Source organism: Zingiber officinale, chromosome 4A (assembly GCF_018446385.1).
Source record: "Zingiber officinale cultivar Zhangliang chromosome 4A, Zo_v1.1, whole genome shotgun sequence".
Taxonomy (NCBI): Eukaryota; Viridiplantae; Streptophyta; class Magnoliopsida; order Zingiberales; family Zingiberaceae; genus Zingiber; species Zingiber officinale.
The window spans coordinates 118022681-118037287 of NC_055992.1; the positions used below are offsets into that span (position 1 = coordinate 118022681).

Sequence of the window (14607 nt, forward strand, 5' to 3'; positions counted from 1 at the left end):
AAAATTTGCATAGCTTAATGGAATTGTTCCATCAAAAGAGTTATTTGATAGATCCATAAATCTAGATAAATTAGAAGGTAACTGACCATTCAAATTGTTTGCACTTACATCGAGATCAATATCTGAATTTTTCGAAATAAAATCTTGTAGGACCGTTACGGTCGGCTAGGAGGGGATTGTTGGATAGTCCTGTATGTTGGTGCAACCTTAGGTCAAGGTTGACCTGGGTGACCCTACTCAAGTTGACCTGACTCGAGGTATATTTTGATGTTTGACAATAATGGAGAAGTTATATTTTGATGTTTGACAAGAATAGGAACTTGGGGGATTGTGGGTGCAACCTTTGGTCAATGTTGATCTGGTTGACCCGACTTGAGTTGACCTGATTCGGGAAAAGTTCAAGTATGGAGACTTGGCACGGAAAAGTGCAAGCAGGGAGCTTGGCACGGGAAAAGTCCAAGTATGGAGACTTAGCACGGAAAAGTCCAAGCAGGGAGTTTGGCACGGGAAAAGTCCAAGCGGGGAGCTTGGCATGGGAAAAGTCCAAGTATGGAGACTTGGCACGGAAAAGTCCAAGCAGGGAGCTTGGCACGGGAAAAGTCCAAGCAGGGAGCTTGGCACGGGGAAAAGTCCAAATATGGAAGTTTGGCATGGGAGGTCGGAGAGGGCTCGGTAGCTCGTTCTCTGAACTAGATGGAGTCGGAGAGGGCTCGGTAGCTCGTTCTCCTGACTAGGTCAGAGAGGGCTCGGTAGCTCGTTCTCTGGACCGGACGAAGTTGGAGAGGGCTCGGTAGCTCGTTCTCCGGACTAGGTCAGAGAGGGCTCGGTAGCTCGTTCTCTGGACCGGACGAAGTTGGAGAGGGCTCGGTAGCTCGTTCTCTAGACTAGGTCAGAGAGGGCTCGGTAGCTCGTTCTCTGGACCGGACGTGGAAGTCGGAGAGGGCTCGGTAGCTCGTTCTCCGGACTAGGTCAGAGAGGGCTCGGTAGCTCGTTCTCTAGATCAGGAAGGCTTTAGGTTTAAGGCTGGGAAATTGGGTCGGTCTGCTGACCGATCCAGTGATACTATGGGTATCTGGATCGGTCTGCTGACCGATCCAGTGAAACACTGGGTTATCTGATCGGTCTGTGGACCGATCAGTAACTACACAGAAACTTTCTGTGGGTTATCTGATCGGTCTGCTGACTGATCAGTTAGAAGGCGATATGACTCAGACCTATAGGCTGATCGGTCTGTGGACCGATCCACCTATAGGCTGATCGGTCCACAGACCGATCAGGGATCGCAATCAACTCTCTGTAAGAGTTGGGATCGGTCTGGGGACCGATCAGCGTAGGGCCTGATCGGTCCCCTGACCGATCAGATCCACCCTGGACCGATCAGGGTGGAGCCTGATCGGTCCAGGTCTAGCCGTTGAGACACAACGGCTAGATTTCTTCTTTCTTCTTCTTCACAGGTTCATATAAATCAAGGGCCTCTACAGTAGGTAAAGCTCTCTCAGTTGTTGCTCTTACTTCTTCTTGCTCCTGCGATCTGAGCTTTGCTGAGCTCTCCATTACTGAAGCTTCGTGTGAGCTTCCCTCGGCTGGGTCTCCAACTGAACAGTTGCTGCTGTGGTTGGCATCCGTGAAGTTGCAGCTTCATCAACAGTCGACGAGAAGGCAAGCAAACTAGTGTTTTTACATTCATATTGTTCTTGGGTTCTTGCTGTATTTCTTGTACTCTGATCTTGCTGTTGCAAGAGATTGTGGCGAGGTTTCTCCACCCAAAAGGAGTTTTTATTAGCCGGTTTTCCGGGGTCTCATCCACCGACGGATTGATAGGATTCGTCCACCTTACGGACACGCCGAGGAGTAGGAGTATAATCTCCGAACCTCGTTATATCGTCGCATTTGAGGTTTGATATTCTCCTGTTTCGTTTCTATCTTTTATTTTCGCTGCGCTAACTCAAATTGTAGGAAGAAACGAGAATTTGGGGTCGGCTATTCACACCCCCCCTCTCTAGCCGCATCCGAAGGTCCTAACAGTCTTTACTCTAGTCGTTACATCCTCATACATATGCTTAATTAGTTAAGTATATTTTACGCTAACACACCTCTTTTCTAAAATTCTCTATATAATTTCTCTTAGGACTCTATCATAAGTTTTTTCTAAGTCAATGAATACCATGTGTAGATCTTGTTTTTGCTCCCGATATTTTTTAATTAATTGTCTAAGAAGATGTATAGCTTATATTGTCGACCTTCCAAGCATAAACCCAAATTGATTTTCTGTCACTGTGGTCTCCTTCCTTAATCTTTTTTCTATTACTTTTTCCTAAAGTTTCTATTACTCATTAATTTAATACCCCTATAGTTTACACAATTTTATATGTCTCCCTTGTTCTTATATAAGGAAACTAGAGTACTTATCCTCCATTGATTAGGCATTTTTTTCATTTTCAATATCATGTTAAATAATTTTGTAAGTCATTCAATACCTTGTTTCCCTAAGCACTTCCATACCTCTATCGAAATATCATCTGGTTCAACGGTTTTTCCATTGTGCATCTCATTTAAAGTTTGTTTTACTTCTGAAGTTTGAATTTTACGATAAAAATTAAAATTTCTATACTCATTTGACCTAATTAAATTACCTAAGTTAAGTTGGTCACCTAAACCTTCATGAAAAAGTTGATGAAAATACCTCTTCCACCGCTCTTTTATTTCTCCATCGTTTACTAATACCCTATTACATTCATCTTTAATACATTTTATTTGGGTAAGATCTCTTGTTTTCTTTTCTCTCACTTTAGCTATTCTATAAATGTCTCTTTCCCCTTCTTTTATATCCAATTTTTGATATAACCGTTCAAAAGTTTCATTTTTTCCTTCACTCACTACTTTCTTAGCTTCTTTCTTAGCTATTGTATATTTTTTTAAGTTTTTCTCGTTCTTACAAATATATAATTCTTTATAAGTTATTTGTTTTTCCTTCACTTTTCTCTTGTACTTTCTCATTCCACCACCAAGATTCTTTACTTAGTGGTGCATGTCCCTTTGACTCGCTGAGTACACTCTTAGCAACTATTTTCAACTTTGATATCATCTTATCCCATGTTGTATTAGAGTCATCGTATATTTCACCTAATGTTTGTACTTCTACCTTCTCCTTAAATATATTTTGCTTCCTATCCTTTAACTTCCACCACTTAATTTTAGGAATTATATATATTTTCTTTCTATTGATACTATGTTTGAGGCGTATATCCAACACTACTACCCCTATGTTGGGTAGTTAAGCTTTCTCCAGAGATGACTTTACAATCTTTACAAATCTTTCTATCCTTCTTCCTAACCATAAGAAAGTCAATTTGCGATTTATTATTCCCACTTTTGAATGTACTAAGTGTTGGTGCAACATCCCTCAGGTCAAGGTTGACCTGTTTGACCAAGCTGAGTCTTGGTTTGGGTTTAGATGTTTGACAATAAGATGTTAATTGAAGAAGAGTCAAATAGGTCAAGGTTGACCGGATACTTGACTGGGAAGTCCTAACTGAGATATTAGGTAGGAGAAAGTCCTGGTGAATGAAGCCAGGCAGAAGGAAAATCCTGGTGAGTGAAGCCAGGTGAAAGTCCTAGTGAGTGAAGCTAGGCAGTATGAAAGTCCTGGTGAGTGAAGCCAGGTGAAAGTCCTAGTGAGTGAAGCTAGGCAGTATGAAAGTCCTGGTGAGTGAAGCCAAACAGAAGGAAAATCCTGGTGAGTGAAGCCAGGTGAAAGTCCTAGTGAGTGAAGCTAGGCAGTATGAAGTCCTGGTGAGCGAAGCCAGACAGATGGAAAACCCTAGTGAGTGAAGCTAGGTGGAAGCTCTGGTGAGTGAAGCCAGGCAAGGGAAAATCCAGATGGATCAGGGATTGACCAGACATCTGGTGGAAGTCCAAGTAGGTCAAGGAAGTGACCGGATACTTGGCACGACGAGAAAAGTCCAAGTGGGTCAAAGGGATTGACCGGACACTTGGTGGGAAGTCCTGGCAGGTCAAGGGAGTGACCAGATGCTAGGCATGATGTACCAACAGGTCAAGGTTGACCGGATGTTGGTTTGGGAGTCTTGGAACTTGGTTTTGGGCAAAAACCAAGTGCTGGATCGATCAGGGAATCGATCCAGGAGCTGGATCGATCAGTGGATTGATCCAGGCTTCTCCCAGCGAACAGAAAGCATCTAGATCGATCCGTGGATCGATCCAGATGTCCCAATCGATCAGTCGATCAGTGGATCGATTGGGACGCGGCTGCTTCGCGCGATAAGCGCTGGATCGATCCGTGGATCGATCCAGACGTTTTTCCCAGAGCACAGAGGCGCTCTGGATCGATCCATGGATCGATCCAAAGCCTCCCCGATCGATTGGGAACATTCGAATCGATCGGGATCCGACCGTTGGCGTCGTTTATAGCTGCAGGCGTGCGATGGCTGCGGCATCTCTTCTCCGATTCACTCCAGCTCTCTCATCAGCTTCTCCACAGCTTTCTCCAAGCTCGTGATCGCCAGTTCTTGATGGTTCTTGGAAGCTTTCCAAGTCAAGAGGCGGATCAAAGCAAGAAGAAGAAACTAGGGTTAGGGTTCTTGTACTCATTGTAAGCTTGTAAGCTTGTATTTCTTGTATCCCTTCCCTCTCTTCTTGTATTGAGTCTTGTAGGGCTTCTCCGCCCTTGGTAGTTACCATAAAGGAAAAGTTTCATTAGTGGAGGGTGCGTGCGTGGTGTGGATCCTTGGATTAGTCATCTCCTTTGGAGGTGGATACCAAGTAAAATCCTAGTGTTAGCGTGATTGTATTTGTTTCTGTATTTTCCGCTGCATATTCTTGAAGAAACAAGCAACGCCGAGCATCGAGAGAACGCGACGAGCTATTCACCCCCCCCCCCCCTCTAGCTACTTTTGGTCCTAACACTAAGTGTTCTTCTCTTTTCTTAAAAAATGTATTAGTTAATGTAAGGTCATATGCTATCACAAAATCTAATATAGTTTTCCCTTCCTCATTCCTCATTCCAAATCCATAACTCTCATGTACTCTCTCATATTCCTCATTTTTCACTTCGGCATGCCCATTTAGATTGCCTCCTATTAAAATCATTTCATTTGGTAGAATATTTTGTAATATTTCATCTAAATCCTCCCAAAACCTTGATTTAGTAACTTCATCTAATCCTACTTGTGGTGCATATACGCTAATTATGTTCATAATTTCTTTCGTCACTATTATCTTAAGGGCTATAATTCTATCCCCTTTTCTAACTACTCCTACAACTTCATCCTTTAACAAACTATCTACAATAATACTCACTCCATTTCTTGCTTTACTCTTTCCAGTGTACCATAACTTAAAACCTGAGTTTTCTATCATCTTTGTCTTCTCGCCTATCCATTTGTCTCTTGTATACACAAAATACTAATTTTTCTCCTAATCATCATATCTACTACCTCCATTGATTTACTAGTGACAGTTCCCATGTTCCATGTGTTGGTTGGTCCTAGGAAGATCGTACCAGTTCCACTGTACAAAAATTTTGTACAAGTGTCGAACCTTTCCTAAACAACCTATTGTGTTCTTTAGAAGTTAAATTAGGAATCGCAAACGGAACTTAACATTATTAATTCCAAATTTAACTTATTTGTTTTTAATGGTTTAGACTTGGATCGCAAGCAGAACTTAACACTATTGATCCAAATCCACTTATGTTATAAATTCAATTAAATATTAATTTCCAAAATTGACTTCCAGGACTGCATGGCGAGGCACTAGTCCTTCTTGGGTATGGGATCATCCACCATCGCCTAGACAAAGCCTTTTAAGGAAAGCTAATATTTAATTTCCTTATATAACTCTAGGTTTATCCAAAAGGAACAATCGAATCACAAATTCGAAAAAAAAAACACAAACTCGAATTACAAATTCAAAAAACTAGAATCTAATTCCTCTTGTGTTTGGAATTCATACAAAGAAAAACAACTAGCATGATGCGGAAAACAATTACTAGTTATACTTTTTCTTTGTATACTAATAACCTCGAGATCTTCTGCCGTATTCCTCGCCTCCTCTTGGACGTCGTGTGGGCGACGATCCTCCAAGATGAACACCACCCAAAAGCTCCTCCTCCTTCTCTAGTATTCGGCCACCACCACCACCACCACCAAGGAACCAAAGAGAGCAAGGGGAACGGAAAGGGGAGAGATCTGGCCACACAAGCAATAGAATAAGAATAGATGCAATCTCTACTTCTCTTCTTCTTCTCCTTCTCTTTGTATTCGGCCACACAAAGTATCCACAAGAGGTGGCTGCCTAGCATGAAGAGAAGCAAGGGCCGGCCCTTTGGAGAAGACTAAAGAGAAGAGAGAAAATAATAGAATTGCCCATGAGGCCTCTCCTCCCATTCTTTTATAATACTTGGCCAAGGCAAATAAGGACAGATTTTTACAAAAAATTAAAATCTTCCTCTTGCTTTTCCTTTTCTCCTTTTAATTTTCCTTATCTCCTTTTAATTGATTGATTGGTCGGCCCCTTGCTTGGGCACCAAGCAAGGGTGGTCGGCCCCTTAAAAGAAAAAAACTAAATTTGTAAAAGTTTATAAGCAAAGAAGGAAAGTTCTTATAAAATTTTACAAGCTCTCTTTTAATATCCTAAAGTGGATGTTAAAAAAGAAAAGTTTTAAAAATTAAAACCAAGTTTTAAAATTTAAAACTTCTCTTCTAAAATTTCCTTTTTTAACATGGCTACAAAAAAGGAAAGTTTCAAATTTAAAACTCTCTTTTTTAAAAACCATGAGGATGGTTAAATAACGAAAGTTTTAAAAACTTTTAAAACTCTCTTTTAAACCATGTGACCTAATTCAAATAAGGAAAGTTTTAAATTTTAAAATCTCTCCTTTAAAACTTGTAGATATCTACAAAGAGAAGATTTTAAAAATTCAAAACACCCCTCATGATTTGAATTATGTGGCTGGCACCCTTCAAATTGCTTATGGCCGACCACCTTAAGGAGATTATGGTCGGCCCCTTTGGCTTGGTCACCAAGACATGAGTCGACCCCTTCTTGGACACCAAGATGGGATTTTCATGAGTGGATTTGAAGCATTAATGAGCCTACGACAGGGACCTAGAGGAGAAATTGGTTTTGGCCTCCCGACGAGCTTGAGTATCCCGTGTTCGCCCCGAACACACAACTCAAGTTCATCAATAATAACTCATTCCACTAGAGAGTTATTATTGCACTACCGCATCAATCCCAAATTACATTATGGGCTCCTTCTTATCATGAGTGTGTTAATCTCCCTGTGTTTAAGATATCGAATGTCCACTAATTAATTGAGTTACTGACAACTCATTTTAATTAATGTCTTTGTCTAAGAGTAGTACCACCCAACCTCATTGTCATGTCGGACTAAGTCCACCTACAGGGTTTAACATGACAATCTTTATGAGCTCCTCTTGGGGGCATTCTTAACTTAGATGACTAGGACACAGTTTCCTTCTATAATCAACAACACACACTATAAGTAATACCATTTCCCAACTTATCGGGCCTATTGATTTATCGAGCTAAATCTCACCATTTGATAAGTCAAAGAAATAAATACTAAATATATGTGCTTATTATTATATTAGGATTAAGAGTACACACTTCCATAATAACTAAGGTCTTGTTCTTTTATTAAGTCAGTATAAAAAGAACTTACCTTAAATGGTCATACTCAATACACTTAGAGTGTATTAGTGTAATTTATTAGTCAAGATAAACTAATACCTAATTACACTACGACTATTCCAACGGTTTGTTCCTTTCCATCTTAGTCGTGAGCAACTGTTTATAATTTATAACGAACTGATAACACAATCTTCTGTGTGTGACACAACACACCATGTTATATCTACAATATAAATTAATTGAACAATTACACTTAACAAATAAATATAGATATTTTTTACCATTGTGATTCTTTATTTCAAAAATAAATGTTTACAAAAGCTAGACTTTTAGTATTCACTCCAACAATCTCCCACTTATACTAAAAGACTATGTTGCCATGTATCCTGCCATACATCTGATTCCCAAACCTTCAACATGCCCATCAAAAGCTCTTGCCTTAAGGGCCTTAGTGAAAGGATCTTCCAGGTTATCACTTGATGCAATCTAGGCAGCAACAACTTCTCCTCATTATACGATTTCTCGTATTGGGTGGTAGTTGCGCTCTATTGTGTTTACTTGCCTTATGGACTTATGGTTTCTTCGAGTTTGTTACTGCACCACTATTATTATAATAAATTGTAATAATTTTTGGGCAAACCAGAAATCATGTCTAAGTCCATTATGAAATATCTGAGTCATATAACTTCTGTGGCTGCCTCAAAGGCTGCCACATACTCAGCTTCCATGGTGGAGTCCAAAAAACATCTATGCTTAACACTCCTTCATTGTTATGGCTTCACATTCTAAAGTAAACACAAAACCCCGAGGTCGACTTACTATTGTCCCTATCTGATTGGAAGTCAAAAATCCGTGTAACCCACAGGGATCAAATTATCTGCCTTATAAACTAGCATATAATCTCTAGTCCCTCTAAGGTACTTCAATATATGCTCTACAGTAGTTCAATATCCCCGTCCTGGATTACTTTTGATATTTGCTCACCATGCCCACGGCAAAGGAAATATCCGGTCTCATTCATAGCATACATTAGGCTTCCGATAGCCGAATCATAAAGAACTGCCTTTATTTCTTCTATCTCTTTTGATGTCTCCGAAGACATCTCTTTAGATAAAGTTACTTCATGCCTAAAAGGTAAGAAACTTTTCTTGGAGTTTTGCATGCTAAAACGAGCTGAGATTGTATCGATATATGAAGCTCGGGATAAATACAACATTCTTTTCTTGAGATCTCTTGATCCCAAGAATGTGTGCACATTCTCTCAAGTCCTTCAAATTGAATTGCTTGGACAACCATACCCTTACTTCCGAAAATATTTTGATATTTTTTCCAACTACCAAAAATGTCATCTACATATAGTACAAGAAATATTACCATATTTCCATCACACTTCTTGTATACACAACACTCATCCGGATACTGAATAAATCCTTAGGTCTGGATTACTTCATAAACCGAATGTTCCAAGACCTTGAAGCTTTTGCTTCAGTCCATAAATAGACCGATTGAGCTTTCATACTAGATGTTCTTTGCTCTTTGCAATGAACCCTTCTGGTTGCTTTATATGGATATTTTCTTCAAGACTTCCATTAAGGAAAGTTGTCTTAACATCCACTTGTCAAATCTTATAGTCCATATGAGCAGCAATAGATAAAAGAATCTGGAAAGACTTAAGCATGACTACTGGTGAAAAAGTTTCCTTTTTCTATAAGCCTTGCTTTGAAAGTTTCTACCTTCCCGTCTATCCCTCTTTTCCTATTGTAGACTTATTTTCACCCAATAGTTTTTACACCATTTGGTGATTTTATAAGTTCTCAGACTCTATTAGAATACATATATTCTAATTCTGTATTCATTGCTCTTTGCAAAGATGCTACATTTTTATCTTGAAGGGCTTCATCATATGTCCAGGAACTAGGTTCATGACCACCAGGGTACAAGTCCAAAGACTCTCCCAAAACATGAATCTTTCAGGTTGCCTAACAACCCTTCCACTATGACAAGACACTTTCTACAATTGTGTATCATTTGTGATACATGTTGTAGTTCTTGTGATATTTCATCTTGTACAATTGGTACTAGATTAAACATGTCTTCTCTAATTTCCTTAAGAACAATTTTACTCATGGGCTTGTGGTTCATAGTATAGTCCTCTTCTAAAATCGAGCATTGGTGCCAATAATGACCTTATGATTTTAAGGACTATAAACCTACTTTCGTTTCTCTAGGATAACCCACAAACAAGTGAACTCCTGTCTAACTTATCAGTGTCTCTCATGTGCTAGACTACCCCAAATCCGAATATGCTTCAGACGAGGCTTACGCCCATTCTGTAATTATATGGGAGTAAAGAATTCTGACTTAGAAGGTATTATGTTCACTTCCGTTTCTAGAGTATATCCTCAAAATGAATTTAGTAATTCTCTGAATAACTCATCATAGATCTAATCATTTCCATAAAAGCCCTATACCTTCTTTCTACTACACCATTCTGTTGGGGTGTACCAGGTGTAGTTAGTTGAGATTGAATCTCGACTGCTGATAAGTGACTCCTAAACTCTCCCAAGAGGTACTTGCTACTACGATCTCACCATAGTGTCATGATACTTTTACTTTGATGTTTCTCCTCATCAGTCTCATACCATAGTGTCACCATAGTGTCACCATAGTGTCATGATTTGAATTATGTGGCTGGCACCCTTCAAATTGCTTGTGGCCGGCCACCTTAAGGAGATTATGGCCGGCCCCTTTGGCTTGGTCACCAAGCCATGAGTCGACCCCTTCTTGGACACCAAGATGGGCTTTTCATGAGCGGATTTGAAGCATTAATGAGCCTACGACAGGGACCTAGAGGAGAAATTGGTTTTGGCCTCCCGACGAGCTTGAGTATCCCGTGTTCGCCCCGAACACACAACTCAAGTTCATCAATAATAACTCATTCCACTAGAGAGTTATTATTGTACTACCGCACCAATCCCAAATTACATTATGAGCTCCTTCTTATCATGAGTGTGTTAATCTCCCTGTGTTTAAGATATCGAATGTCCACTAATTAATTAAGTTACTGACAACTCATTTTAATTAATGTCTTAGTCCAAGAGTAGTACCACTCAACCTCATTGTCATGTCGGATTAAGTCCACCTACAGGGTTTAACATGACAATCTTTATGAGCTCCTCTTGGGGACATTCTCAACCTAGATGACTAGGACACAGTTTCCTTCTATAATCAACAACACACACTATAAGTAATATCATTTCCCAACTTATCGGGCCTATTGATTTATCGAGCTAAATCTCACCCTTTGATAAGTCAAAGAAATAAATACTAAATATATGTGCTTGTTATTATATTAGGATTAAGAGCACACACTTCCATAATAACTAAGGTCTTGTTCTTTTATTAAGTCAGTATAAAAAGAACTTACCTTAAATGGTCCTACTCAATACACTTAGAGTGTATTAGTGTAATTTATTAGTCAAGATAAACTAATACCTAATTACACTACGACTATTCCAACGATTTGTTCCTTTCTATCTTAGTCGTGAGCAACTGTTTATAATTTATAAAGAACTGATAACACAATTTTTTATGTGTGACACCACACACCATATTATCTACAATATAAATTAATTGAACAACTACACTTAATAAATACATGTAGATATTTTTGACCATTGTGATTCTTTATTTCAAAAATAAATATTTACAAAAGCTAGGCTTTTAGTATACACTCCAACACCATGTTCCAAATCTTAGATTATTAGTTTTCCTATCATATTTGTTCTTATCTAACCTATGGTGTGAGAACTCTTGCCTATTTAACACTACACCCAAGTTCTCATGGAGTTGTAGCAGTCCTTTCTGAGACATTACAGTCGGACCCTGTAACACGAGCTCTTGTATATTTATCACTACACTCGAGTTCTGGAGATGTAGTCATTCTTGCCGAGACGTTACAGTCGGACCCTGCAACGCGTTCCTTCCGGGGAACAACCTAGCATTAGCACAATAGTTTAATGGATTCATTCATTGAATATTTGTTATAGTTTGACGCTGACTGACAACTTAACGCAACCCTCCTCCTTTATCCGGGCTTGGGACCGGCCATGACCTGTCATCATGGGCGGAGTTAGTTCCATTGTAGATAAATATAAATATCTCAAAGTTGTCTGTGTTTGAATCCAGGAAGGAAATCTTATTCCCAAATGATAATAGCTCATATGGATCTCCTCAGCATGAAAAGGAGGAAGCCAAGCATCTGATAAAATCAAATTCAAGAAGTTATAAGATATATCCAAAACCGTTAAGTTGGTGAGCTGGGAAAAGAGAGCTTCTGTCATGTTGCCCTGTGATGAATTTGATGAGACATCCAAGTGTTGCAGTTGAGCTAATTGTCCCAGATTGGAAGGGATTGACCCACTCAACTTATTGTTTTGAAGGTGTAAGGCCTGTAATTTGGACCCTTGTGGACATTTAGACAAACCATCAAGTAGATTTGTTAGTTCTCCACCAATATTATTCAACGACAAATCGATAGTCTCCAAGTTGCATAGATCACCCAAACTCAATGGTATCTGCCCCCATCAAGTTATTCCCAAATGCATCAAAATTCCTTAAGTTGTGAAGTCTACCAATGCTTCTAGGTATTTGACAAGAAATATTATTATCGGATATGTCTAATTCCTCCAAATTGACGAGATTACCCAAAACATCTGGTATACATCCATAAAACTCATTAGATGACACATACAAATGTGTCAAGCTAGTCAGGTTGTCCATGCTCAGAGGTATCTCTCCAGTGATATCATTACCAGACAAATCTAAATACTTTAAGTGGATAAAATTGCCCAAGCTCAGAAGTATCTCTCCGATGATATGATTACCTTGCAAATCTAAATGCTCCAAGCAACTATGGTTAACCATGCTCAAAAGTATCACATCAGTTATATAATTCCAAGATAAATCTAGACATTCAAGATGAAAAAGACTTCCCATATTTAGTGGAACTTTTGTTAAAGAATTATCAGCTAATTCCAAATGCTTCAACTTTCCAGTGGCATTCACTGAAATATTTCCTTCTATTTGATTACTTGATAAATTATTTGTGCCAGCTCCTCCTGTTGCATCTTGTAGCCCACAATTTGATAAAGCAAGATGTTCTAGGCTATTATAATTAATTTGGTGAACCCAATTATTGGCTAAAGAGAGATTGACACAACTCATGTCTAGATATTCTAGAGAAGTTAAGTGGGAAAGCCAACTCAGGTCATTTGACCATAGTGAAGAATACCAATTATCACAACAACCAAGGTCAAGGTAGTGTAGGTTAGAAAGGCTGCCTAGTTGTTGTGGAATTAATCCATTAAAGTTGGCATTGGAAAGGCCAAGATGTTCCAAATGGACAAGCGAGGAAATCATACTAGGCATGCGGGTTGAGTCGAAGTTGTTGTTGCTTAAATTCAGGTATTTTAAGTGCTTCAAGTTAAACAAAGAAGGATTTACCTTACTTTTGTCAGGATATGAAACATATGGATCAAATGGGTAGTGGACATCAAGCATAATGACATGGCTAGTGGTGTTGTCACAGGCGACTCCACTCCAGTTGCAACAATCATAACCGCTCCAAGAAGAAAGCCAGTGATCAGAGTTATACAAATCAGACTTGATGGCAAGTAGAGAACTCCTTTCACTCTCCAAGCAACTGATCCTCTTAGATGCATCTGGATGATCATCACAGCATGCTCTACCGCTAAATAATAAGATGACTAGGAAGAGAGTAGCATGCTTAGAGGAATTATAGCTGCCCTTGCAACCACAACTAATAGCCATAGAGCTAGTGATTATGGAAGAGTAGCTAGATTGAATCATAAGTTGAAGAAAAAAAATCATACCTGTTGGATATAATTATCCTCATTAGGTGGGCTTACGTGAATACAATCCGAACCCTTTAAAATGATCTAATTTATGTCTAGTGAGTTTCGAGTAATTAAATGTGGATCTCATATATGTAAAATCTATAGTCCCGCATATCATCTATTTGTTGATAATAGATGTTCAGTATATATAGACTTATAGTCTCACATCTATTATTTTCAATAGGCTGATAATAGATGTTCACTATATATAGGGTTGGTCCTCAGAGGATTAGGGTAATCTTGAGACGTCTCTTCGTTCCCATTGACAAAAAGAATTCGGCATCGTCAACCCTAACTCCTCCGGAAGACCTACCTTTTCCTTCCACTATTTCTTCCTCCACAAGATCTTCTTGGCGACGCTAAAGGGCAAAGATATGACTGTTCAATCAGGTTCTTTGTCATTATGATTATGTTTATATATTATTTACTTCCTTATGTCATGTTCTCGATGAAACGAACATCCATGCTCATATGTTCTTATTTTCCTATTCGAATTCTTATTTTGATTGTCTAGAATTCATGCAGCTTAGGTTTTACAAGAACCATCAATTGGTATCAGAGCCGAGTTTCTGTTTCGTTGTTTTCATTGGCAATAAAGTTTAGATTTTTCGTCGATTTGTTGTTTGTATACTAGATTGAGTCTTTCCTAGTTAATACAAATTTTTAATCATCGAAAACCATATAAGAAAAAAAAAACTAAAATAGACTTGTTTTTCAAGTTTTTCATGTTTCTATGAAGAATACGAAGAGCGACGAAAATCGTCACTCTGTAACCTAATTTTAGGTAAAATTGTGATCGTTCAATCGATTGATTTGGTTGAGCAATCGATTGCCGAGTCTAAAATTTTAAACAGAAATAATTGAAATTTACTCAATTAATAGTCTTAAACTCGCGACTACGTCAATTATAATCAATTAAGTTTGATTTTAATTGATTAAAATTATTTTAATTAATTAAGTTTTTTTAAAATATTTCTTCGTGAAACCTTAAATTTAGTGTTTCATGAAAGAAAAA

At 38.7% G+C, this 14607-nt stretch overlaps 1 protein-coding gene across 1 annotated transcript; it reads right to left on the reverse strand.

The window, feature by feature from the left end:
* Positions 1 to 12231: 12231 nt before the first annotated feature.
* On the reverse strand, positions 12232 to 13506 carry LOC121972686 (receptor-like protein EIX1). The gene has a single exon (XM_042524334.1). The coding sequence runs from the start codon at positions 13504 to 13506 to the stop codon at positions 12232 to 12234; it is 1275 nt and encodes a 424-aa protein (XP_042380268.1).
* Positions 13507 to 14607: the final 1101 nt, after the last annotated feature.

Bases quoted from the DNA above. Each gene is read 5' to 3' on its own strand.
- LOC121972686 (XM_042524334.1), bottom strand. From the start codon at position 13,506: ATGGCTATTAGTTGTGGTTGCAAGGGCAGCTATAATTCCTCTAAGCAT.